We start from the raw sequence: 23375 nt of genomic DNA, 5'->3' as shown, positions 1-23375 counted from the left end.
TATATAATGTAGGAACCAGAAATATTAATAACAGAAAGATACAACCCTTTTGTGTGAATGAGAGTAAATGGGGCAGGGAGGTTTTTTGGGTTGGTGCACTAATTGTAAGTGTATCTTGTGTTTTTATGTTGATTTAATTAAAAAAAAAAAAAAAAAAAAAAATGTTTATTATTTTTGTGTGGCTCGGTACCAATCGATCCACGGACCGGTACTGGACCGCGGCCCGGTGGTTGGGGACCACTGATGTAGACCACAAGGAAGTGTTTTCAATTTAGAAAAAAAATATGACCCCTTTAATGCGCCCTACAATCCGGTGCACCTTATGTATGACCTGACGAGACCCGCTCTATGGTCCGGAAAATACGGTACTTACAGTTTACCAGGATAAACCTCGTCAAATAATATGAAACCATGTGTTAATTACAAAGATTATTATCAAGGCTTAGGTCAGGCTGATTACAAAAATAAATACTAATCATATGAATTGCAAAAGAAAAAACTCATTAAAACGGATGAAAAAAATGTACATACAATTATGCAGTGCTAAAATAAATACGTTCTAACTTAACTGATTTAAAAAAATATATTTTATGTTTGGAAAATAAACTGCCAATAACATTAAGTGCAAATAAAAATCCAGCTTCACTAATTGAGTCATATTTTTTGCGCTCAAGAAACTTCTTTATGACTTAAGCTCCAGACTTCTTCTGTGTGTTTGATATTGCCATTACTGCCACAAGTGGTGGAAAAGTGTATTACATCTGAGTACTGCTGCACCCCCACAACTGAGAAAAAAATATTTCTTAGCGGCCCCCTTGAGGGCGCTCGCGCTCCAACAGTGAAGACTCAACTCTAAACTGGCCTACAGGAGCAGACGGAGTTTCTTAATGTTATAACTTATTGTTACGTACAGTTGACAATATTTACATATTTTTCATTTGAACGTTTCCTGTCCTTCATGTTATTGTTAACTTGATGTGATTGATTGACAGCTCAAACCCAGGATAAAATTCCAATCAACCCTCGGCTGTACACTGTTCACAACGAAGGTGATCGCCATCATCATTATAAATATCCAATGTATTCCTGTAAAGAATGTCTCAACACTGCACTCTTGTGTCCCCAGTGTGTCCTGAGGTCACCATCAGAAACAGCATCGTTAAAGGTGAGACAAAGACGCTTTTAGGACAATTCAATAACAACTTCTCCCATGTGGTTTGTGCTAAAAGTCCCTTTGACGCTTGTTTACCAGGCTTTGACATGATGGAAGCGTTCGGCCTGACTCCTCAAGCGCACTCGTCCGTGGAGGGTGTCGCTGCAGAGCCTTTTGTCTTCAACACGCTGCCCACCTACACTTTGTATCCAGACATCCAGCTGACACAGAGCACCAAGTGAGACATCATCCTCTTCTTCTCCATACTCTGTAGCCAGTGATGGGCAAGCTGCTTGGAAAATGTAGTAAGCTAAGCTACTACCTAGCAGGCACAAGACATTGATGCAACGTTGATTATACATACCGTATTTTCCACACTATAAGGCGCACCGGATTATAAAATGCACCTTCAATAAATGGCATATTTTAAAACTTTGTTCATATATAAGGCGCACCGCATTATAAGGCGCACCGCCTTATAAGGTGCATAGAATAGACGCTACAGTAGAGGCTGGGGTTACGTTATGCATCCATTAGATGGAGCTGCGCTAAAGGGAATGTCAACAAAACAGTCAGATAGGTCAGTCAAACTTTATTAATAGATTACAAACCAGCGTTCTGACAACTCTGTTCACTCCCAAAATGAATAAACAGCTGTTTTATTATTTTCCCCGAGGTAAAGTCAGTGACGTGGTGTTTTGTTTATCTTTTAACAACAGCAAGGTATAACATGTAGTGCAACATTTATATCACATAGTGGAGGGGAACTTTTCCCTGATTCAATAAACACGTAAAAAACAGTGATACTGTTACGGTAAATCAAACGTTAGTGCAATCACAATATAGTAACACTCGAAATAGTGCAGAGCAATAACAATATATCAATAACTCAACGTTGCTCAAACGTTAATGTCACACAACTCAACACACAAAATAAATATGTAATGCTCACTTTATGAAGTTATTTGTCATCCACGAATCCCTCAAATTCTTCTTCTTCAGTGTCCAAATTAAACAGGTGGGCGGATACGCCATCCAACATGCCCGGCTCCGTCTCGTCTAAGTCGACATTAATCGAGTCAGTGTCGCTGCTGCTCTATTCCCGTGTTCTACTGCGTGACTGATCGTCTTAAGTTTAAACTCTGCGTCGTAAGCGTGTCTCTTAATAGGAGCCATTTTGGGGTCCTTACACAAACAAACAAATGGAAATCAAAACGACACGCCTCGCGCAGTCATATATCCCAGAATGCACCGCGCGCTTCTTCTTCTTCTACGGGGGCGGCTGCTTACCGTAGAAGAAGAACTTGGAAAATGAATTTGGCGGATCTTTACTGTAGTTGCGAGACCTAAACTTTATGAAAATGAAGTTTAGGTTTGTTGTGGCTCAATATTGGTCCATATACTGTATAAGGCGCACCGGATTATAAGGCGCAGTGTCAGCTTTTGAGAAAATTGGAGGTTTTTAGGTGCGCCTTATAGTGCGGAAAATACGGTAGTTACTCTCGATTATATGTAGCTCAGCTACAGGGGAAGCTATCCCCAGAGAATTGTAGCATCAACACTATCCATCCATCCATTTTCTACCGCTTGTCCCTTTCGAGTTGCGGGGGGTGCTGGAGCCTATCTCAACAATAAATCAATATAAATGTACATCTCAAATTCATGCACACCTTCCCCTTTAACAAATAGGCAAAGAAAAAAATGCTCAGTTTGTTTATTATAATGAACACAAACTTAAAACATGCCGTCTGTCTGGCTTTTTAACATTTAACATTTCTTTTAATTTAAGTTTCTGTACCATGTACAAAATGAAGGCAAAACACTGGAAGCAAGGTAAATTAAAGACAGTTAAACAATAATAATAATACATGGACAACAAAATGTATACTTTTGATTGGAATGGAGACTTTTCAGCACAGGATGAATTAATAAAGGTGGCAAAATGACAATAACCTGGCCAAAGAAAAAGTGCAAAACATTTGTCTCACAAAACAGACATTTACAAACTCCATCTTTACATGATCAGAAATTAATAAAAGTGAACATATTTTTGTGCCAGGACTGGAATCCCATGTTTGTACCAGTGTGGAACTAAGCAGCATGAGGTAATCGGTATTGACACTTTCCCATCCCTTCCCTCCTCCCTGAGTAGTTTGCTCACACAGCTGTGCACTGTCGGGTTAGCCACTGATGGTAAAATGGTAAAAATATTGTGAATTAAATAAAAATACTCTGGAAGAAAAATAAAAATACTCTGGAAGAAATATACTGTAGTTATTTAAACAAACAAAGCAGCAAACCGTGCATCAAAATACTATGTTTATGGAGTGCAAGGTTTTATTTTGGAAGCCCTCCTAAAGTGGATGACATCATTTTACATCCTGGCTGAGTTCACCCCCCTGCAGTAAATACTCTCCTCTCCTCACGTGCTTTCTGCCACGGTTGGGGGCTGTTTGTTAGGATTTTGCTTCCCGGTTTTGAAGCGTCATGACCCGCCCTATCTTGCCTCTGATTGACCTGCCCATAATGTTTTGTCCTAACTTTTAGGGCTGTGAATCTTTGGGCTTCAAACGATTCGATTCGATTTGATTCTTAGGGGAAACGATTCGATTCAAAATCGATTTTTGATTCAAAACAATTCTTGATACAAAATCAATACTTTTTCAATAACATTCGTGCCAGTTCTGTGATTAACTAGATTCCTCCATAAAATAGATAAACAGCTGTGATACGTTTTTATATTACTTAAAAGGAGACTGTTTTTGTTTAATAAAATTATACCTAAACATTTAATGACATCAAGTACCGCTAAGGCAACAAGAGAAGTATCTCACACTTCTCTTTTCCAAAGTGAATCTGTACAGCAGATATGGGCATCCACATCAACAAAATGATTTCCCTGAGTCAATGGACATGACGAATACAAATTTTTAAATTAAAAACATTAAAAAAAAAAGAAAATTTTAATTTTAGCAAAGCTACCAAGGCGGGGTATATTGTAGCGTCCCGGAAGAGTTAGTGCTGCAAGGGATTCTGGGTATTTGTTCTGTTGTGTTTATTTTGTTTGTCATTCTTGTTTGGTGTGGGTTCACAGTGTGGCGCATATTTGTAACAGTGTTAAAGTTGTTTATACGTCCACCCTCAGTGTGACCTGTATGGCCGTTGATCAAGTATGCATTGCATTCACTTGTGTGTGTGTGTGTGTGTGTAAAAGCCGCATATGTTATGTGCCTGGGCCCGCACGCTGTTTGTATGGAGGAAAAGCGGACGTGACGACAGGTTGTAGAGGACGCTAAAGGCAGTGCCTATAAGGCACGCCCCCAATATTGTTGTCCGGGTGGAAATCGGGAGAAATTCGGGAGAATGGTTGCCCTGGGAGATTTTCGGGAGGGGCACTGAAATTCGGGAGTCTCCCGGGAAAATCGAGACGTTATTCTTCCCATTGGAAATATTAGTAATAATAATTGTCTGCTCCAAGGTTAAACTGTCACCATCATACAGTACAGGTACATAATAAACTGGCTAGCCTCGTCATGGTGGTAACAGGAAGTTGAAATGTTGTATCATTAACTTGTGGAGAGCCACTTTGGCAGCAAGCAGAGAGAGGGAGCCTTTGATCACGTCTTGATCTTTTCTGTAAGCATGACACTGGTCATAATCATTCTTTCATGAAAGTGTAAAAACAAGCTTACCCCAGACATATAAACAATAGCTGTTTAAAATGTGCTAATAAAGTCGTATTTTGGAGTTAAGTAGGCATCATTCCAACAGTCGTTCCGGTCTTGCCAGTGAGTGAGTCATAATGTATTTGGAACATGCACACAAAGTTACATTGGATCAAGTCTCGTGTTGAGATGTCTTCGATGGCTCTGTCCTCCAGGTTCATCCACCCTGTGGGATTCTCTCCTGAACACACCGTCAGCATCGCCTTCCGTCTGCTGCAGGACACGCCCAAGGAAGCGTTCGCCCTTTGGCAGCTCACCGACACACACTTCCAGCCCAAAATGGGTCTGGTGCTGGACCGTGAGTTCTTCATCAGTATTATCATCTCACTCCTTCATTTGTATCCATGATTACATCATCATCTCACACCATCATTTGTATTCATGGTATCATCATCATCATGATCTCACTCTTTCCTTTGAATTCATGACATCATTATGTTACTCCTTCATTTTTATCATCCCCATGTCACTCCTTCATTTATATTCATGACATCATCATACATTAAAATACCATCAAAAATAACTTTTTACATTTAGTTGCCATACATGTTTACTTTTGTATGTTATATGTAGGAAATAAAAACGTAATACTTCTCTCAAATACCTTTGTTAATTGCATAATTTCCATATAATTTCTTTTGTATGTGATCATATTTTCATAAAATTGTAAAATAGTGATGTTTTTTTAAAGCATACGTAGCTAATATGCTAAATATTTGCAGGTATGTAGTTCATACTCCATCATCACTTTTTAAGAGTGATCCTTTACTGTATTGAAATACAGTAGTATTGTAGTAGAAGTGTTTATATGGTATTTCATTTTATATGTATTTTTTATGTATGATGTCTGCAGCCTCCAGAAAGCATCTAGTCTACTTTAGTCTGGATTACAGAGGAGAAGTGCAGGAGTTGACCTTTGACCAGCCTCAGGTCCACAAGCTTTTCTATGGTAGTTTTCACAAGGTGAGAATTTTTTTTAAAACATGTAAAGATGTGGTTATTTTCAAGAAGTAAAAAAAAAAAACATGTAAAAATGTGTCGATATTTTCCAAAAAATTTGAAAAAACTATAAAAATGTGTAGATATGTTTACAAAGTGAGAAAAAAAAACTGTACAAAAGTGTAGATATTTTCACAAAGTAAGAAAAAAACATTTAAACTTGTGTAGATGTTTTCACAAAGGGGGAACATTTTTAAAAACATGTAAAAATGTGTTGATGTTTTTACAAAGTGAGACAACAACTGTAAAAATGTGTAAATGTTTTCACAAAGTGAGTACAATATTAAAAAGTCAAAATGGGTACCGGTAAATATTTTCACAAAGTGACAAAAAAAAAGTACAAATGTGTAGATATTTTCACAAAATGAGAAAAAAAATTAAAATCTGTACAAATGTGTAGATATTTTCACAAAGTAGGAAAAGAACATTTAAAAATCTTTAGATGTTTTCATAAAGGGAGAACATTTTTAAAAACATGTAAAAACTTGTTGATGTTTTTACAAAGTGAGACAAATAAAAAACTGTAAAAATGTGTAGATTTTTTCACAAAGTGAGAAAAAATGTAATAAAAAGTCAAAATGGGTAAATATTTTCACAAAGTGAGAAAAAAAAGTACAAAAGTGTAGATATTTTCACAAAATGAGAAAAAATTTTAAAACTGTAAAAATGTGAAGATATTTTCAACAAGTAAGGAAAGAAACATGTAAAAAGGTGTACATATTTCACAAAATGAGGAAAAAATAAAAACAGTAAAACTAGATATTTTTACAAAATGAGAAAACATTTTAAAACTATAAAAATGTGTAGATATTTTCACAAAGTGAGAATTTTTTTTTAAAACTAAAAATGTGTATATATTTTCACAGAATAAGAAAAAACAGGTAAAAATGTGTAGATGTTTTCACAAATTAAGAAAAGAACATGTACAAATGTGTAGAATGTTCACAAAGTAAGAAAAATGAAAAAACATGCAAAAATGTTTAGATATTTTCACAAAGTAAGAAATAAACATGTGAAAATGTTTAGATATTTTCACAAGGTAAGAAAAAAGCATGTTCAAAAGTGTAGATGTTTTCACAAAGTAAGAAGTAAACATGTAAAAATGTGTACATATTTTCACAAAGTAAGAAAAAAACATGTAAAAATCTGTAGATGTGTTCACAAGGTGAGAAAAATGAAAAAACATGTAAGAATGTGTAGATATTTTCACAAAGTAAGAAAAGAACATGTAAAACTGTGTAGCTGTTTTCACAAAATAAAAAAAAACATATACAACTGTGTATATGTGCTTTACAAAATCCATCCATCCATCCATCCATCCATCTTCTTCCGCTTATCCGAGGTCGGGTCGTGGGGGCAGCAGCTTAAGCAGGGAAGCCCAGACTTCCCTCTGAGAAAAATTAAAAAAAATGCAAATCTGTGTAGACATTTTCACAAAGTGAGAAAAATAGAAAGCATGTAAAAATATAAGCACATGCAAAGATGAACACATCCAACAATATGAAGTGCTAAAATTACAAAATCAACATCAAATGTTCCCTGTTGTATGTGTAAAAATGCTTTTAAAAATAAATGAATAAACATTATTAACACTATTATGAAATAAGATGAATTGCATCCACAAAATTCCTACTGGTTGCCAGGACACGCTTGCGTGGTCATCGTCTCTTTTCTTTGATTGGCAGCTGCACCTGTCAGTCAGCCAAGTGGGCGTGTCCTTGTCCGTGGATTGCCAGCGTGTGGGCGAGAGGCCCGCTCGCCCTCTGGGCAACCTGCCCACTGATGGCTTCGAGATGCTGGGAAAGCTACTGAGGAGTACAGGGCCCAAAAGTGGATCTGCACCGGTACCTTTAATTTGTATTATTTTAATAAAGAAATCATATATCTCGTACTCAACATTTATTTATTTATTTGAATGTCTTGTGTGTGTGCTCAGTTCCAGTTGCAGTCGTTTGAGATAGTTTGTAACACAACGTGGGCTGCAGAAGACACCTGCTGTGACCTGCCAGGAGTGGTCAGTTCTGTTTACTGTGACTTTTTACTCTTATCTACAATTCAACTGAGTCTTATTATGGACTTTGACTGTAATATAAACACAATACAAGTACATCCTATTGTTGACTCAGACTGTAATTTAAACACAATACAAGTACATCCTATTGTTGACTTTAACTGTAATTTAAACACAATACAAGTACATCCTATTGTTGACTCTGACTGTAATTTAAACACAATACAAGTACATCCTATTGTTGACTTTGACTGTAATTTAAACACAATTCAAGTACCCCTCCTATTGTTGACTTTGACTTTAATTTAAACACAATACAAGTAAGTCCTATAATATACTTTGACTGTAAAAGACTATAAAAATGGGACCCCTTACCTCCCTGCTTGGCACTCAGCATCAAGGGTTGGAATTGGGGGTTAAATCCCCAAAAATGATTCCTGGGCGTGGCCACCGCTGCTGCTCACTAGATTTAGACTTCCTTTTTATTGTCATTCAAATTTGAACTTTACAGCACAGATAAGGACGAAATTTCGTTACATAAGCTCATGGTAGTGCAGGATAAAAAAAAGCAATAAGGTGCATATATAAATAAATAAATATATATAAATAATATATAAACATATATATATATAAAATAAATAAATATACATAAATAAATAAATAAATAGATTACTGTACAGATAAATATATTGCACTTTTTCACATGCGTCCACGTTTATGGATGCATGTTATATTGTCTTTTTTATTCCAGCGAGATAATCCATTTTGGGGGGAGTTGAGGGGATAATTTAATTATGATGCATATATATATATATATATATATATATATATATATATATATATATATATATATATATATATATATATATATATATATATATATATATATATATATATATATATATATATAATTACAATACAAGTACCTCCTATTGTTGACATTGACTGTAATTCAAACACAATACAAGTAAGTACTATTATATTGTTTGACTGTAATTCAAACACAATACAAGTAAGTACTATTATATTGTTTGACTGTAATTCAAACACAATACAAGTACCTCCTATTGTTGACTGACTGTAATTTAAACACAATACAAGTCCTCTTGTTGACATTTACTGTAATTTAAACACAGTACAAGTACCTCCTATTGTCGACTTTGACTGTAATTTAAACATAATACAAGTACTATTGTTGATTTTGATTGTAATTTAAACACAATACAAGTGAGTACTATTGTTGACTTTGACTAATTTAAACACAATACCAGTAAGTTCTTATCTGTTTGTCTCAGAGAGATGAAGAAAGTTGTCCTCCTCCACCCTACGCGTGTATGTGTTCCTCTGACGTTCCAGGAGCTGCTGGTTCCCTCGGACCACCTGTATGTCTTCACCAATCTTCTCCAGTAATAAATGTAAAAATGCTACCAAGTCATTGTAATATTTATTTGCTGTCAGGGCAAGCCCGGACCCCGCGGTGTGAAAGGAGACAAGGGTGAAGCGGGTCACAAGGTAAATAATTAACAATTATACTTGCAATATGACAATTTTGTTCTCATAAAAAAATATTTGTTCTTCCAAGAGTAGAAATTTCTATATTTTGACTTTATTAATGTAATATTTTGACTTTTTTCTTGTCATATTAGGATTTTATTCTTGTTAATTCAGACGATTGTCATTTACTATAGGTCTTTATTCTTATAAATGTAGACATTTAATTAATTGTATTAAAAGTTTAGTCTTGTAAAATTCTTCAATATTACATTTTTTGTAATAGTCATGTAATTTTTTTTTTCTTATAATATTATGACTTTTTTATGTAACTTTCAGACTTTTTTCTTTGCGAAATTATGACGTGATTCATGTAATTTTAGAAAAATGTTCTTGTAATATTTTGACTTTATTCATGTAATTTTCTAACCTATTTCTTGTTGTTTTACGATGTTATTCAAGTAATTTTCAGACTTTTTTTCTTGTAATATTATGTCTCTATTTATGTAATTTTCAGACTTTTTCCTGTAATATTGGGATTTTATTCATGTCATTTTAAGACTTTTTCCTGTAATATTAAAATTTTAGTCATGTCATTTTCAGACTTTTTCCTGTAGTATTAGGATTTTATTCATATCATTTTCAGACTTTTTTTCCCCTTATATTATGACTTCATTTATGTCATTTTCAGACTTTTTTTCTTGTGATAGTATGACTTTATTCATGTCATTTTCAGAGTTTTTCTTGTCATATTAGGATTTTATTCTTGTAAATTCTGACTATTTTCATTTATTGTAGGTCTTAATTCTTATAAATTTAGAAAGTGAGTTCATAATATTACCTCTCTATTCTTGTAAAATTTTATTTTTTCTTGTAATTGTCATATATTTTTAAGACATTTTTCTTACAATAGTATGACTTTATTCATGTAACTTTCAGACTTTTTTCTTGTAAAAATGATGACTTAATTCATGTCATTTTAAGAACATTTTCATGTAATATTTTGACTTTATTCATGTAATTTTCTGACTCGTTTCTTATAGTATTATTAAGTTATTCTTGTAATTTCTAGACTTGTTTGTATTACTATGATACTCATTTGATTTTTAGACTTTTTCTTGTAATATTATGACTTTATTCATGTTATTTTCAGACTTGTTCTTGTTATATTAAGATTGTATTATTGTAAATTCAAATTACTGTCATTTATAATAGGTCTTTATTCTTATAAATATTGACATTTACATCATAATATTACCACTTGTTTCCTTTAAAAACTCTTGCAATATTCTCACTTCATTAAGGTGTAATTGAGACTATTTATGTTCATTTTGAGTATCTTATATGAAGAAGCAGATGCTGAAATGGTCCCTGGTGTTGTTTGTGGTGGTGCAGGGGGAGATGGGTCCTGCAGGAAGATCTGGGCTTGATGGCGGTCTTGGAGCAGAGGGCAGTAGAGGTCCCATAGGGATGTCAGTGCAAGGCAAAATAGTGAGTAAGACCTGATAGTATTTGGTGTACGACGGCAGTAAAGATGGCTAATGTCCACCTGTTCTTAGGGCCCACCTGGGGAAAGAGGCCTAAAGGGAGACGCTGGGAGACCTGGACTTCAGGTAATATGATTTTCTCATGAAGTGAATCAAAAACATGACCTTGTTACGTATGTGTCTTTTACTTTAGGGTGTACCAGGACTTCAAGGCCCAAAGGGGGAAGAGGGTCCCCCGGGCCCCAAGGTGAGAAGTAAATGTTACCTCTACATACATTTTCAACTTCAATAAAGTTCAATTATTATCATTAATGTTATTTTTATTTTTATTGCCGCAATGTGTCTCTTAGGGTATACGCGGTGTTGAAGGCAACATGGGTCCCACTGGCCCTACTGGTCCCAGGGTAGGACTGATGTTTTGTTTGCATCCATCTAACATTTGATTTGTACCCTAACAGTTTTTCAAACATCAAAACTCACACTTCAGTGAAAATGACAGCTTTACGCTTGTAAAATTGAGGATTTCTCCTCATACAACTTACAATGTTACGTATATTTAAAGGGGAACTGCACTTTTTGGGGGAATTTTGCCTATTGTTCACAATCATGAGAACCAAGAACACACATGTCTTTTTTTAGGGGCGGGGGGGGTTTAAAGATGATTAAAAAACACTTACAAGATGTGGCTAACGGGAGTCAACGTTGTAGCCTACAAAGCCCTCAAAAACAAACAACTTCAAAACCCTCCATCAACGTTTTGTACATACACTGCAAGTATATTTATATATATAAAATGTAGTAACAGACACGTTCATAACAATATGTAATATATACAATATTTACAGTATTTTGGTAATGTTTAGCAAAACTTATACGCCAAGGAAAGAAGTTCTTCCGTTTCCATACTAGTACACTTCCAACTTCCGGCAACAAATGTGTGTCCATTCCTCTAGAGGCATAGGCAAGTGTGTTCTAATCATGGCAGCCTGTGTAATAGACAACAATGGCGGCTATTTTTTGGACAAATGAGGATTCACAACCTTATCTTTTTGAAGCTGAATATAAAGAGGATGAACTGCTGCTTATAGAAGCGAGCACAAACAGAGGGTGAAACGTTGGAGCAGACGGAAGCCGAAAGAGTAAGGTTAGTGCGACTTGCTCACGCTGCAAATGTAGAACTTTGAGCCAAGCTATACCGAAATAAATGGAGTGCTTACCCAAATCAACTATTTTTTGGACAAATGAGGATTCACAACCTTATCTTTTTGAAGCTGAATGTAAAGAGGATGAACTGCTGCTTATAGAAGCGAGCACAAACACAGGGTGAAACGTTGGAGCAGACGGAAGCCGAGAGAGTAAGGTTAGCGCGACTTGCTCACGCTGCAAATGTAGAACTTTGAGCCAAGCTATGCCGAAATAAATGGAGTGCTTACCCGAATCAACTGGAAACGTCCTTGGCCAGCTTTACCATTGAGTGAGTCACTATAATACTGATCATGATACAAGCACATCACTTCATACGCTGTTTAGCTAGCTTTGTACAAACAAAACATGAAATAATACTTTACGGATACTGTTATATGATTGTTCATGTTTTCAGTCAGTACAGATTGGTGTCCTATCGCAGTGTTGTGCATTACAAACTCAAAAGCCACTCAGTTGTTGATGTAGCGGCTCGCTCACCTCTTGCCGTAGCTAGCTTATGGCTAATGCCTTAGCATGGCGATGTGTTAGTACGCTAGCAAAACAGTTCCTCAGTGTTCGCTCTTACAATAACAATGTCATTACAGTTTGGTTATTTTACAGGTTTTGGAACGTAAATTAAGTATTGTTGGCTGTTTGTAGATGCATTTTTAAATTGATTTAGAGCAGGGGTCACCAACGCGGTGCCTGCGGGCGCCAGGTAGCCCGTAAGGACCAGATGAGTAGCCCGCTGGCCTGTTCTAAAAATAGCTTAAATAGCAGCCTCTATTTTTTAAATTGTATTTATTTACTAGCAAGCTGGTCTAGCTTTGCCCGACATTTTTAATTCTAAGAAAGACAAAACTCAAATTGAATTTGAAAATCCAAGAAAATATTTTAAAGACTTGGTCTTCACTTGTTTAAATAAATTCATACATTTTTTTACTTTGCTTCTTATAACTTTCAGAAAGACAATTTTAGAGAAAAAATACAACCTTAAAAATGATTTTAGGATTTTTAAACACATATACCTTTTTACCTTTTAAATTCCTTCCTCATCTTTCCTGACAATGTAAATCAATGTTCAAGTAATTTTTTTTTTTTTATTGTAAAGAATAATAAATAAATTTTAATTTAATTCTTCATTTTAGCTTCTGTTTTTTCGACGAAGAATATTTGTGAAATATTTCTTCAAACTTATTATGACTAAAATTTAAAAAAAATATTCTGGCAAATCTAGAAAATCTGTAGAATCAAATTTAAATCTTATTTCAAAGTCTATTGAATTTCTTTTAAAAAAACGTTTCTGGAAAATCTAGAAGAAATAATGATTTGTCTAGCTTGGTCCAATTTGTTATATATTCTAACAAAGTGTAGATTGGATTTTAACCTATTTAAAACATGTCATCAAAATTCTAAAATTAATCTTAATCAGGAAAAATTACTAATGATGTTCCATAAATTATTTATTTTATTTTTTCAAAAAGAGACGAATTAGCTAGTTTTTCTCTTCTTTTTTTCGGTTGAATTTTGAATTTTAAAGAGTCGAAATTGAAGATAAACTATGTTTCAAAATGTAATTGTCATTTTTTTCATGTTTTCTCCTCTTTTAAACCATTCAATTAAGTGTAAATATCATTAATTATTAATAATAACATAGAGTTAAAGGTCAATTGAGCAAATTGGCTATTTCTGGCAATTTATTTAAGTGTGTATCAAACTGGTAGCCCTTCGCATTAATCAGTACCCAAGAAGTAGCTCTTGGTTTCAAAAAGGTTGGTGACCCCTGATTTAGAGGCAGAAGGGATTGCTCCCATTAGCTGCATTGCTAGCCACTTAGAACGAGCCGATTATTAAAAGATAAAAGGCAAAAAAAAAACGTTTGTCTTTTTGTCTCTGATATAAAGACAAACCCCCCCACCCCAATCTCCCGAATTCGGAGGTCTCAAGGTTGGCAAGTATGCGTGTCACACTTCTGTCCGGGCGAGGATGACAAGACCAGAAATACACATCACTAACTTTGAGAAATATATCAAATAGAGGAACTCCGTACAAGGTAATTACTTTGACGGCCGGTAATAAAGTAAAACTTTTTTGTACAGGGTTTCCAAGGCATGCCAGGACACCCAGGACCCACTGGAGAGAGAGGCTACTTTGGACCTGTCGGGCCTTCGGTAAGACGAGCGGGACAAACACGACTCGCATGTTTGCTTGGTGTGTTTTTATTTACTTACATGTTTTATGTCCAGGGTCTTCCTGGTAATAAAGGGGAACATGGAGAGAAGGTAGTGTTGTCTGCTAGGATGTTTATTTATGGCACGCTGGCATTATTCCATTGATTGTTTTTGGATGTCTCCGTGGTAACAGGGAGAACCTCAGTCTATGGCCGTCATCTTTCAGCTTGTCACTGAGGCGTGTGAACAACTGGTTCACAGTATGTACACGTTACTATCATAATGAAGCATGTGCTTGATGTGAGAAGTAGAATAATAATATATTGTAAGTAAATGTGTTGTCAAAATATTGTATTTGTCAGAGGAGGTGTTGAAGATGGACGCGTTCATCAATGAGATGAGTCGTAAGACCGCTCCTGTGGAGGATCCCGTCGGGCCCCCGGGGGAACCGGGAATACCGGGTTCCAGCGGCTCACCGGGCACCAGGGGCAACCAAGGGAACGTTGGCCCCCGGGGGATACCTGGCAGGCCCGGTTATCCTGGAGAACAAGGTTGTGTCCTGGCTGTTAAGTCAATTATTGAGGTTCACAGTTCACTTGCTATACCGTAAATTCTCCATTTATTTAACTTGAGGGCATAAGAAGAATGTCATTGTTAATTGGAGACAGGCTGTTACTTCCTAAATGTGTAAAAAGTAGGAATGCCGATAAATGCCTTAAAATGTGATATCGGAAATTATCGGTATCGGTTTTAAAAAGTCAAATTTATGACTTTTTAAAACGCCGCTGTGTACACGGACGCAGGGGGAGGTACAGAGCGCCAATCAACCTTAAAGTCACTGCCTGTGCGTGCCGGCCCAATCACGTAATATCAACGCCTTTTCACACACACGTGAATGCAAATCATACTTGGTCAACAGCCATACAGGTCACACTGAGGGTGTCCGTATAAACAACTTTAACATTGTTACAAATATGCGCCACACTGTGGACCCACACCAAACAAGAATGACAAACACATTTCGGGAGAACATCCGCACCGTAACACAACATAAACACAACTGAACAAATACCCAGAACCCCTTGCAGCACTAACTCTTCCGGGACGCTACAATATACACCCCCCGCCCCCTCCCCAACCCCGCACTTTCTTAGAATTAGACTTAGACTTAGACTTTGTGAAAGTCAAAGTATAGTATTTCCCATACTTGTAGTGGGTATCAGGATTATCTCAGGGAGAGCATGTCCCAAATTCCAAGCTGCTGTTTTGAGGCATGTTAAAAAAAAAAAATGCACTTTGTGACTTCAATATTAAATATGGCAGTGCCATGTTGGCATTTTTTTCCATAACTTGAGTTGATTTATTTTGGAAAACCTTGTTACATTGTTTAATGCATCACAACAAAATTAGGCATAATAATGTGTTAATTCCACGCCTGTATATATCGGTATCGGTTGATATCGGAATCGGTAATTAAGAGTTGGACAATATTGGATATCGGCAAAAAAGCCATTATCGGACATCTCTAGTAAAAGCTCAAACAACTAATAACCATAAATAATACATTCAAAAAATTCTACTTTCAAAGTGCATGAGAAAGTTCAGTTCAGTTGAGTTTCAGTTGATTTGGAACATGCATACGATACAGTGCAATGCATCACATATTTCCAGTTGTTTAATTACAGCACGTCCGAAAAGGAGTAGGAAGAAGCTGAGCTTATTTGATCCTACCCCTTTTCATATCATAGCAATTTTATCCCATTTCCGAATAAATAAATAAAGAATGAATAGATACTGTACCATAGTAAGTAAACAAATATTAAATACATAAATAATCATTATCCAAAAAAAAAAAAAAAGGTTCAAGATGTTGATCAGAATTGTTCTTCTTTGTACTTTGTGAACACTTGTAGTTTGAACAGTCTCTTAAACTGGATCATATTAGGGCTTTGTTTGATTTCTTTGGTTAATCCATTCCATCATTTAATTCCACATATATGGATATGCTGAAGGTTTTAAGTGTTGTACGTGCATACATATGTTTTAAGGTTATATTTCTCCTCTTTTGTTTAGAAGAATCGTTGTACATTCTTGGGTAGCAGGTTATAGTTTGCTTTGTACATACTTTTAGCTGTTTGCAAATGCACCAAATTGTTGAATTTCAATATTTGTGAGTCAATAAATAAAGGGTTTGTATGTTCTCTATAGCCAACATTATGTATTATTCTAATTGATCTTTTTTGTAACACCGTTAGTGAATGAAGCGCACATTTGTAGTTGTTTCCCCATATTTCTACAATATAACTCATATATGTAACACTAGTGAGCAGTAGAGAATATGGAGGGATTTTTGGTCCAGAACATATTTGGCTTGATTCATTATTGACGTGTTTCCTGTTACTTTATGTTGTATATTTTTTTACATGAGGTTTCCGGTACATTAAAAAAGGAAAACGAGTCTGTCTTTTAGAATGTTGTAATAGTGATAAACTGTTGAGTCAGCATTAATAGCGCAGACGAGTTGATTGTAAACAATCAACATGGCTTTCACACTAACAGCTGACTCGCAACATTTTATAGCGCATGCAGAGTTAGATAAAGATGTTGGACGCTGACCACTCGTCATGTTTTAACGCAGACACCCTTGGGAGTGCGGTAGGGGGTGCGTGTGACATGCTTTATCAGTATCATGCTTCGAAAAGCTGTGCACTACAAAACGTGTTCATTGTAGCCATTAACCCTGACTCCTTGTTTTCCTTGTTAAAAAAAATCAGTACAAACTGTTTTATTCGCTTTTGTTTCGTCAGTTAGTGTTTTATACATCGTGCTCCCGAGTTAATAGTGCTGGCCTAGTGGTTAGAGTGTCCGCCCTGAGATCGGTAGGTTGTGAGTTCAAACCCTGGCCGAGTCATACCAAAGACTATAAAAGTGGGACCTATTACCTCCCTGCTTGGCACTCAGCATGAAGCGTTGGAATTGGGGGTTACATCACCAAAAATGATTCCCGGGCGCGGCATGCACTGCTGCTCACTGCTCCCCTCACCTCCCAGGGGGTGAACAAGGGGATGGGTCAAATGCAGAGGACAAATTTCCCCACACCTAGTGTGTGTGTGACTATCATTGGTACTTTAACTTCAACTTAACTTAACTGATCAATTTGAATTTATGATTTATTTAATTTTTCAGTATCAAATGTTTATAGTTTCAATAGTTGATGCACTTTAAATCTTTTCAAACTAAAAAAAACGATGTTAATAAAGTTATTCAATATTATGCAGAGGTGTACTTATAACAGTTTTATAGACAAATTATACTATTTTCTTCTTAGAAAGCATAACAGAAAATAATTGAGAAGCACTGATTTAAATTTAAAATTAAAAACAACTACAACAGGAGGTTGTCTACAGCCACAGCTGCTAATGCCAGTCTTTTGACCTAATTGGAGACGGTTGTTTGCTTTTGTAGACCACACACCTAAAGCCTTATGGAGACTTAGAGGCCTACTGAAATTAATTTTTTTTATTTAAACGGGGATAGCAGATCCATTCTATGTGTCATACTTGATCATTTCGCGATATTGCCATATTTTTGCTGAAAGAATTTAGTAGAGAACATCGACGATAAAGTTTGCAACTTTTGGTCGCTGATAAAAAAAAAAGCCTTGCCTGTACCGGAAGTAGCGTGACGTCACAGGTTGAAAGGCTCCTCACATTTCCCCATTGTTTACACCAGCAGCGAGAGCGATTCGGACCGAGAAAGCGATGATTACCCCGTTAATTTGAGCCAGGATGAAAGATTCGTGGATGAGGAACGTGAGAGTGAAGGACTAGAGTGCAGTGCAGGACGCATCTTTTTTCGCTCTGACTATAACTTAGGTACAAGCTGGCTCATTGGATTCCACACTCTCTCCTTTTTCTATTGTGGATCACGGATTTGTATTTTAAACCACCTCGGATACTATATCCTCTTGAAAATGAGAGTCGAGAACGCGAAATGGACATTCACAGTGACTTTTATCTCCACGACAATACATCGGCGAAGCACTTTAGCTACGGAGCTAACGTGATAGCATCGGGCTTAACTGCAAATAGAAACAAAATAAATAAACCCCTGACTGGAAGGATAGACAGAAAATCAACAATACTATTAAACCATGGACATGTAACTACACGGTTATTGCTTTCCAGCCTGGCGAAACTTAACAATGCTGTTGCTAACGACGCCATTGAAGCTAACTTAGCAACAGGACCTCACAGAGCTATGCTAAAAACATTAGCTATCCACCTACGCCAGCCAGCCCTCATCTGCTCATCAACACCCGGACTCACCTGCATTCCAGCGATCGACGGAACGACGAAGGACTTCACCCGATCATCGATGCGGTCGGCGGCTAGCGACGGATAGCGCGTCTGCTATCCAAGTCAAAGTCCTCCTGGGTGTGTTACTGCAGCCAGCCGCTAATACACCGATCCCACCTACAGCTTTCTTCTTTGCAGTCTTCATTGTTCATTAAACAAATTGCAAAAGATTCACCAACCCAGATGTCCAGAATACTGTGGAATTTTGCGATAAAAACAGAGCTTTTTGTTTTGGATACAATGGTGTACGAATACTTCTGTTTCAACGATTGACGTCACGCGCATACATAGACGTTTTTAACCGGAAGTTTAGCGGGAAATTTAAAATTGCACTTTATAAGTTAACCCGGCCGTATTGGCATGTGTTGCAATGTTAAGATTTCATCATTGATATATAAACTATCAGACTGCGTGGTCGGTAGTAGTGGCTTTCAGTAGGCCTTTAGTGGATAATTGAATAAAGCGTTGATTAGGTTTGATGTTTGTAATTGTTTGTTTCTTGGCCCTCTACAGGGAGACTGGGAATGCCAGGGGGGAAAGGTGACGTCGGGGTTAAAGTCCAGGGGCCTTCAGGTGTCAACGGTCATGCAGGTAACTTTCACTCTCAAAAGTAGTGGCTGGCTTATCCATGTGACGACGGCATTTTCCTACACACTTTAGCTGCTGACAATGTTTTGCAGGTCCTCCAGGTGAGTCCAGGATCGGGCCCCTAGGTGCCAAAGGAAATGATGGAAAGCCGGGACCACCGGGGATCAGTGGACCTCCTGGCCAACCGGGAGAGATGGGACCTGCAGGAGCGTGTGACAGCAGTGGAGGCTGCCAGAGGGCTCCTCAGCAGACAGGTTAGCAGTTATTATTTACAGTTCTCAGGGTCAAACTCCCGCTATCATGAAAACTTTATTACCGGTACGGATGTGCTCTTAGTAACACTGGGACTGTCTTACAAGCGTAATAAGAAGTACAGCATTATTAACAGTAACATATTTAAGAGCAGGATTTCGGATTTCTGTTCTATGGCCGTCATCATAGTTGTCCTTTTTGCCGTTAGGCATTGTGACAAAAGCCAAAAATAAATAAGGTTTTTGGTCGGTTTCCAAACTGTACGATCGTTTGGGTTCCACCTTACGAAGCACCAAATTGGAACAAAATTAGATAAATAAATTCATCTTTGAATGTGTCCTTAAATAGTTATATTTGGAATTAAATACATAAATGTGTCAATATTTCAACTTGTTTTATTTACATTTTCCATCCCATCCATTTTCTACCGCTTGTCCCTTTTGGGGTGGCGGGGGGGGGGGGTGCTGGAGCCAATCTCAGCTGCATTCGGGCAGAAGGCGGGGTACACCCTGGACAAGTCGCCACCTCATCGCAGGGCCAACACAGATAGACAGACAACATTCACACTCACATTTCACACACTAGGGCCAATTTAGTGTTGCCAATCAACCTATCCCCAGGTGCATATTTTTGGCGGTGGGAGGAAGCCGGAGTACCCGGAGGGAACCCACGCAGTCATGGGGAGAACATGCAAACTCCACACAGAAAGATCCCGAGCCCGGGATTGAACTCACGACTACTCAGGACCTTCGTATTGTGAGGCACATGCATTAACCCCTGTTCCACCGTGCTGCCCCTGTTTACATTTTGAATTACAATTAATTATCTAACCATCCATCCATCTTTTCCGCTTATCCGAGGTCGGGTCGCGGGGGCAGCAGCCTAAGCAGGGAACCCCAGACTTCCCTCTCTCCAGCCACTTCGTCCAGCTCCTCCCGGGGGATCCCGAGGCATTCCCATGCCAGCCTGGAGAGATAGTCTTCCCAACGTGTCCTGGGTCTTCCCCGTGGCCTCCTACCGGTCGGACGTGCCCTAAACACCTCCTTAGGGAGGCGTTCGGGTGGCATCCTGACCAGATGCCCGAACCACCTCATCTGGCTCCTCTCGATGTGGAGGAGCAGCGGCTTTACTTTGAGCTCCTCCCGGATGGTAGAGCTTCTCACCCTATCTCTAAGGGAGAGCCCCGCCACCCGGCGGAGGAAACTCATTTCGGCCGCCTGTACCCGTGATCTTGTCCTTTCGGTCATAACCCAAAGCTCATGACCATAGGTGAGGATGGGAACGTAGATCGACCGGTAAATTGAGAGCTTTGCCTTCCGGCTCATCTCCTTCTTCGCCACAACGGATCGATACAGCGTCCGCATTACTGAAGACGCCGCACCGATCCGCCTGTCGATCTCACGATCCACTCTTCCCTCACTCGTAAACAAGAGTCCGAGATACTTGAACTCCTCCACTTGGGGCAAGATCTCCTCCCCAACCCGGAGATGGCACTCCACCCTTTTCCGGGCGAGAACCATGGACTCTGACTTGGAGGTGCCGATTCCCCAATTATCTAACCATTAAAAATAACTATTGACTTAATTATTTTATGATTTATTTAATTAATGACACCTTTAAGTAATTGTGGATGTCATTATTTCATTGTTTAATTAATTATTGACACATCCAAGCAATAATTTATTTGACATGTTTCTTATTTAATTTGTGTCATTTGGCCCTTATCAGCGCTTCATGAATTTACTTTATCCGTCAAACTCAGCCTGGACGGATCCTAACACCTGATTGGACTAGATTTGTGTTAGCCCCGCCTACTGACTTTGATGGGTGAGTTTGACGGATAAGTAATGATTAAATAATTACGTGTGAATCAATCAATCAATCAATGTTTATTTACATAGCCCTAAATCACAAGTGTCTCAAAGGGCTGCACAAGCCACGACGACATCCTCGGTTCAGAGCCCACATAAGGGCAAGGAAAAACTGACAACCCAGTGGGACGTCAATGTGAATGACTATGAGAAACCTTGGAGAGGACCGTAGATGTGGGTGACCGCCCCCCCCCCCCCCAGATGCAATGGACGTCGAGTGGGTCTAGCATAATATTGTGAAAGTCCAGTCCATAGTGGATCTAACATAATAGTGAGAGTCCAGTCCATAGTGGATCTAACATAATAGTGTAAGAGTCCAGTCCATAGTGGATCTAACATAATAGTGAGAGTCCAGTCCATAGTGGATCTAACATAATAGTGTAAGAGTCCAGTCCATAGTGGATGTAACATAATAGTGAGAGTCCAGTCCATAGTGGATCTAACATAATAGTGTAAGAGTCCAGTCCATAGTGGATCTAACATAATAGTGAGAGTCCAGTCCATAGTGGATCTAAGATAATAGTGAGAGTCCAGTCCATAGTGGATCTAACATAATAGTGTGAGAGTCCAGTTCATAGTGGATCTAACATAATAGTGTGAGAGTCCAGTCCATAGTGGATCTAACATAATAGTATGAGAGTCCAGTCCGTAGTGGATCTAACATAATAGTATGAGAGTCCAGTCCATAGTGGATCTAACATAATAGTATGAGAGTCCAGTCCATAGTGGATCTAACATAATAGTGTGAGAGTCCAGTCCATAGTGGATCTAACATAATAGTATGAGAGTCCAGTCCATAGTGGATCTAACATAATAGTGAGAGTCCAGTCCATAGTGGGGCCAGCAGGAGACCATCCCGAGCGGAGACGGGTCAGCAGCGCAGAGATGTCCCCAACCGATGCACAGGCGAGCGGTCCACCCCGGGACCCGACAGCCAGCACTTCATCCATGGCTACCGGACCTGTGCCCCCCCCCCTCCACAAGGGAGAGGGGGGCAGAGGAGAAAAGAAAAGAAACGGCAGATCAACTGGTCTAAAAAGGGGGTCTATTTAAAGGCTACAGTATACAAATGAGTTTTAAGATGGGACTTAAGTGCTTCTACTGAGGTAGCATCTCTAACTGTTACCGGGAGGGCATTCCATAGTACTGGAGCCCCAATAGAAAACGTTCTATAGCCCGCAGACTTTTTTTGGGGTCTGGGAATCACTTATAAGCCGGAGTTCTTTGAACGCAGAATTTACTTTCAATAAATGAATGACACATTTAATAACACAATTATGTATTTAATTTAAATTATAGATAATTAATGACACATGTAAGTCACTATTTTAATATGTATTTATTATTAAAAAAAATTCCCCATTTGGCCCTCCGTACGACCTTGATTAGGATGTGTACAAACTCGGCTTTTGTAGTGTAACGATGCTAACAGCGTGACACCCGCATAGTATCTTTATTTGTCCACATTTGTGTCCTTTGTGAGACAAATGTCCTCCTATTTGTTCTTCTTGAGTTAATCAAGGCAAAATATCATGCAGTGTCTGAAAGCCTCATTCAGGTGGTAACTAACTCTGTATGTATGTATGTTTCCCTCTCCCCCCATTAAAGATCCTTACTATGGCTACCAGCCTTGAGTTTACATTGACGGTGCTGGACTACATTGACTGGACCTCAGCTCAGCACAGCATCTTGAAGCAGTTGTTGCTGTGTTGGACTGATGCAGCGCTCCCAAGCGAAATTAAAGCAGAAGGACCAGTCTGTTGTCCCAAAAATGAGGTGGAAAATAAGAAATGATGGTGCTGTTGGATAAATATATTTTAAGCCATGTTCGCACTGAAGCCTTTTCTTATGTTTATATCGCCATGCACTGTATTGAGTCTCCTTTTTGTTTGCATTCTAACCTGACCTGCCTCAGAAACAATGACAACACATAATCCATGGTGTAAAGCTTTTATATTACAATCCATGGTATAAACGACTGTGAGTATGTTGTACATGACAATATGTATATTATTATATTAACTGTACACAGTCATGTATGTTCTTTTGTAAGTATCTTCATCCTTTTTTATGTATGTTTCAAT

The 23375-nt window shown here is 38.0% G+C and overlaps 1 protein-coding gene across 1 annotated transcript in view; it reads left to right on the top strand.

Moving 5' to 3' along the window:
• LOC133653398 (collagen alpha-1(XX) chain) overlaps positions 1-23290 on the top strand; it is a 91233-nt gene extending 67943 nt beyond the window's left edge. Inside the window, exons 23-42 of the mRNA XM_062052614.1 lie at positions 993-1049; positions 1127-1165; positions 1253-1391; positions 5034-5176; positions 5732-5841; positions 7563-7721; positions 7814-7891; positions 9184-9270; positions 9347-9400; positions 10775-10870; positions 10939-10992; positions 11060-11113; positions 11217-11270; positions 14151-14222; positions 14298-14333; positions 14416-14482; positions 14585-14773; positions 19094-19171; positions 19261-19422; positions 22900-23290. Of these exons, the coding sequence (XP_061908598.1) occupies positions 993-1049; positions 1127-1165; positions 1253-1391; positions 5034-5176; positions 5732-5841; positions 7563-7721; positions 7814-7891; positions 9184-9270; positions 9347-9400; positions 10775-10870; positions 10939-10992; positions 11060-11113; positions 11217-11270; positions 14151-14222; positions 14298-14333; positions 14416-14482; positions 14585-14773; positions 19094-19171; positions 19261-19422; positions 22900-22925 (1754 nt within the window). The 3' untranslated portion in view covers positions 22926-23290. The remainder of the gene's footprint in view (positions 1-992; positions 1050-1126; positions 1166-1252; positions 1392-5033; positions 5177-5731; positions 5842-7562; positions 7722-7813; positions 7892-9183; positions 9271-9346; positions 9401-10774; positions 10871-10938; positions 10993-11059; positions 11114-11216; positions 11271-14150; positions 14223-14297; positions 14334-14415; positions 14483-14584; positions 14774-19093; positions 19172-19260; positions 19423-22899) is intronic.
• The last annotated feature ends 85 nt before the right edge of the window (positions 23291-23375 follow it).

This window comes from Entelurus aequoreus, linkage group LG07 (assembly GCF_033978785.1).
Source record: "Entelurus aequoreus isolate RoL-2023_Sb linkage group LG07, RoL_Eaeq_v1.1, whole genome shotgun sequence".
Taxonomy (NCBI): Eukaryota; Metazoa; Chordata; class Actinopteri; order Syngnathiformes; family Syngnathidae; genus Entelurus; species Entelurus aequoreus.
Note: the sequence above shows the minus strand (reverse complement) of the source record. Positions and strands in the feature narration are given on the sequence as shown.